At 48.1% G+C, this 3235-nt stretch overlaps 1 protein-coding gene across 2 annotated transcripts; it reads left to right on the top strand.

Annotated features, from left to right (window-relative positions):
* The first annotated feature begins 1409 nt into the window (after positions 1-1409).
* LOC121436709 (protein BEX3) lies at positions 1410-2992 on the top strand. Of its 2 annotated transcripts, none has more exons than XM_041636720.1 (3): positions 1410-1564; positions 1891-1969; positions 2420-2992. In XM_041636720.1, the coding sequence occupies exon 3, from the start codon at positions 2432-2434 to the stop codon at positions 2744-2746; it is 315 nt and encodes a 104-aa protein (XP_041492654.1). In that variant the 5' UTR covers positions 1410-1564; positions 1891-1969; positions 2420-2431; the 3' UTR covers positions 2747-2992. The 2 variants fall into 2 exon arrangements, with proteins under 2 accessions (XP_041492654.1, XP_041492653.1); XM_041636719.1 differs by having other exon boundaries at positions 2374-2992.
* Positions 2993-3235: the final 243 nt, after the last annotated feature.

Below are 3235 nucleotides of genomic sequence, written 5' to 3'. Positions count from 1 at the left end.
CTAAAAATCTATCGTCTAGCTGTGATCTTTTTTTTTCATCCCTGGGCCTGTTTTGGCTGCAGAGTGAGACTTTATCTCAAAACAAGCAAATAACCAAAAACCTAAAAGCAGTGATTTCAATGTGGAAGAAACAGTTGCCCTCAGGACGAGTTTCAGTTTAATTGCTTCACCATCCATTCTTTGCTTATTTATGATATTTTTGAAACATTCACATCAGAGTAGGAGGTTTGGGGAATAACTTCTAGATATTTTCTATTCTTCAGTCCATTAAATATTTATAGAGTAGTTTGAAAGGTTTGGAGAGGAAAGCAAGAAATTAAAATGGCTCTTTTTCTTGAGGACTATGGACTCAAAGACATCTCATATAACACCAGCACTTGGAAGGTAGAGGGAGGAGGCAGAGGCAGGAAAGAACACCCCAAGTTTGAGGCCATCCTGTTTGATATAGTGAGTTCCAGGCCAGCCAGGACTACATAGTGAGACCCTTTCACACACACACACACACACACACACACACACACACACACACACACACACACACAAAATCCTATAAAACAATGACTTCTCACTGAAGGAACTATCCCAGGTCAGTTTTAAAGCATTAGCTGTATTCAGCAAGAGTCCCTCACTCTTAAAATAAAATATCAAAACAGACTAATGCAGTCTGTTTCAAAAGAGCCATTCAAAACCCAGAGAATATATTTTCTGTGTGATACACACAGGTTAACATAAACAAGCTTTTTTTTTTTTTTCATTCTGCAGAATGAAGCATTTCTTTCAAAGCTGGAAAGTCACCAGCCTTAGTAGTGCAGGCCTGTAACCTTAGCTACAAGGGAGGCTGACGCAGGAGGTTTGAAAATTCAAGTGTCTCTCCAACAACATACACAGGCACTGTTGTCCTCGTTTTTTAAAAATTTACAAAGTGTGTGTGGTGGCAGAGGGTGGAGCGGTCTGGGAATACAGCTCAGAAGAGAGCTAGCTTGTCCAGCAATTATGAGGCTAGAGGATTTATCCCCAGCATTCCAAAAAAGAAGTGACCCTTGGAATTTTGAATTTTCTGAAGCATGCTGATTTTATTTACGGAAATAAAGAGAAGTATGTACAATCTAGCCCACTCCCCACTTCAGGTTGTCTGTGGGAAGAGGTCCTGGGGAAAACGGTTTACTATGGTGGAAAGGAATCTCAAAGAAGGCTAAAGCCAAGACCTGGCTATGGTGGGAGAAAGAGATGGAGGATGGTGCAGACTCTCCCTGGAAACAGGGAAGGGAGAAGTCCAACCTCCCGACGGTGATGCCACTTGTGGGTCTTCAGATTGGCGAGGATCTGGATGAGTGACGGGTGGGGCCTGAGGTGCTAGCTCGCAGCAGGGAGGTGGGGGCGGAGCCTCCTGTCGAACTGGCCTCCTGAGCTGGGGAGCGAGCTTGGCTGTGACGCAGGGCCCTCACGTGACCCGGGGCTGCAGAAAGACGCAGCCTTGGGTGCAGTCGTCACTCGCGTCTGGACACCAGCTCCGTGCTTCCCTGCGCACGGCGGGCTGGCATCGGGCCCTGGGCGAGCGGAGCAGGTAAGGGGCCCACATGCAGCGGCCCTGAGGGCGACAGCCTCCGGGTGCAACGGAGCGCACCGGAGGACCATGCAGCGGCACCGCGGCTTTCTGCACTGCAAAGAGAACCGTGGCTGAGCCCGGGAAGGGGCGCCCCTGGTTGCAGGCGGGGATGGCGGGGGTCTCGGGGAAGGGCCAGCTAGGCCGACTGGCCTAGGAGAGTGCTAGATCTAGCCCTGGAGAGCTGAGAAGGCAAAGGGTCGGTGGAGATTGTGGGCCACCAGGTAGGGGGATGGGCGGGGGCGGGGTCTCCGTGCTGAGTCGCTCCCTTCCCACCCTGTCTGCAGGTCTGCTACCCGAGAGTTGCAGCGGCGCGTCTGGCAGCGACAATTGAGAGGAGGTCTACGCGGCAAGGGATAGGCCCAGGTCGGTTCAGGGGCTGCGTGTGTGTGTGTGTGTGTGTGTGTGTGTGTGTGTGTGTGTGTGTGTGTGTGTGTCTAGGGGGGCGGCAGGAGGAGCGTGCGGGAAGCCCTGTCTGCGACCCCAATGAGGGCCCCCACCCCACCCTATTCTCCATCTCAGTCCTCCATTTTGGTGCCTGCAGAGCTTAGGGAAAGGATCCTGGGAAATAAAAAATGGTGGGCTTTGGAGGAGGGAGGGAAAAGAGAGCTGGGGGAGGGGCTCAAAATGGAGGCTCCCTTGAGGTTGCCTGGAGACTCTAAGGTGGCTAAAATAATAATGAAAACTTTTGTTGTTAGTCTCGGAATATTGCTGGTCAGTGCACCAAGCATTCAGTTTCTTTCCTTGCTCTGTCTTACTTGTGTTCAAAGAATAACAACCAGAAAACAAAATCTCACCATGGCAAATATCCACCAGGAAAACGAAGAAATGGAGCAGCACCTGCAGAATGGACAGGAAGACCGCCCTTTGGGAGGAGGTGACGGCCACCAGCCTGCTGCCAACAACCACAACCGAAGAGGACAGGCTCGCCGACTTGCCCCTAACTTTCGATGGGCCATACCCAATAGGCAGATTAATGATGGGTTGGGTGGAGATGGAGATGATATGGAAATGTTCATGGAGGAGATGAGAGAAATCAGGAGAAAACTTAGGGAGCTACAGTTGAGAAATTGTCTGCGTATTCTGATGGGGGAGCTCTCAAATCATCATGATCATCATGATGAATTCTGCCTTATGCCTTGACTTCGGCCCTGTTCCGTGAGATCATACTGTGATTCCCGCTGGATTCCTTTTCCTTGCATTCTCCTGACATGCCTTTACTGATCTGTTTGTGGTGAGCCTTGTACTATTTCTATGTACCAGGTGGTCTTGTGCTGCCAGCCTCTAACTGGAGATTGCCTTCCCACTCAGTGTAAGTTTCTGTCAACAGTACACTGTTGCCCATTTGCATGGAAAAAATGTAAAGTAAATAAAGCATCTGAAAAGCAACCTGACTATTCTTTATTGTCTCCTTAAAGCATATAGAAATACTTACATAAAAAAAAAAAACCACAAAAAGTCTGAAATTCAAAAGTATTGGGGGCGGTCACATGTATATAATTTTCTTTTTATGTGAAGTTTCATAAACTTTTTCAATGTTTTTATTAATGTACTGCAGCTATTTATAATTATTTGCTCAACAAACTTAAAGCGTATATCCCCTTACAAATACAATTTCTTAAAATTGTCTTT

Source organism: Microtus oregoni, unplaced genomic scaffold (genome assembly GCF_018167655.1).
Source record: "Microtus oregoni isolate MIOR12 unplaced genomic scaffold, Mior012 000050F_002, whole genome shotgun sequence".
Classification (NCBI taxonomy): Eukaryota; Metazoa; Chordata; class Mammalia; order Rodentia; family Cricetidae; genus Microtus; species Microtus oregoni.
Note: the sequence above shows the minus strand (reverse complement) of the source record. Positions and strands in the feature narration are given on the sequence as shown.

Coding starts and splice junctions, on each gene's coding strand:
- LOC121436709 (XM_041636719.1), top strand. CDS start 2,402: ATGGCAAATATCCACCAGGAAAACGAAGAAATGGAGCAGCACCTGCAG.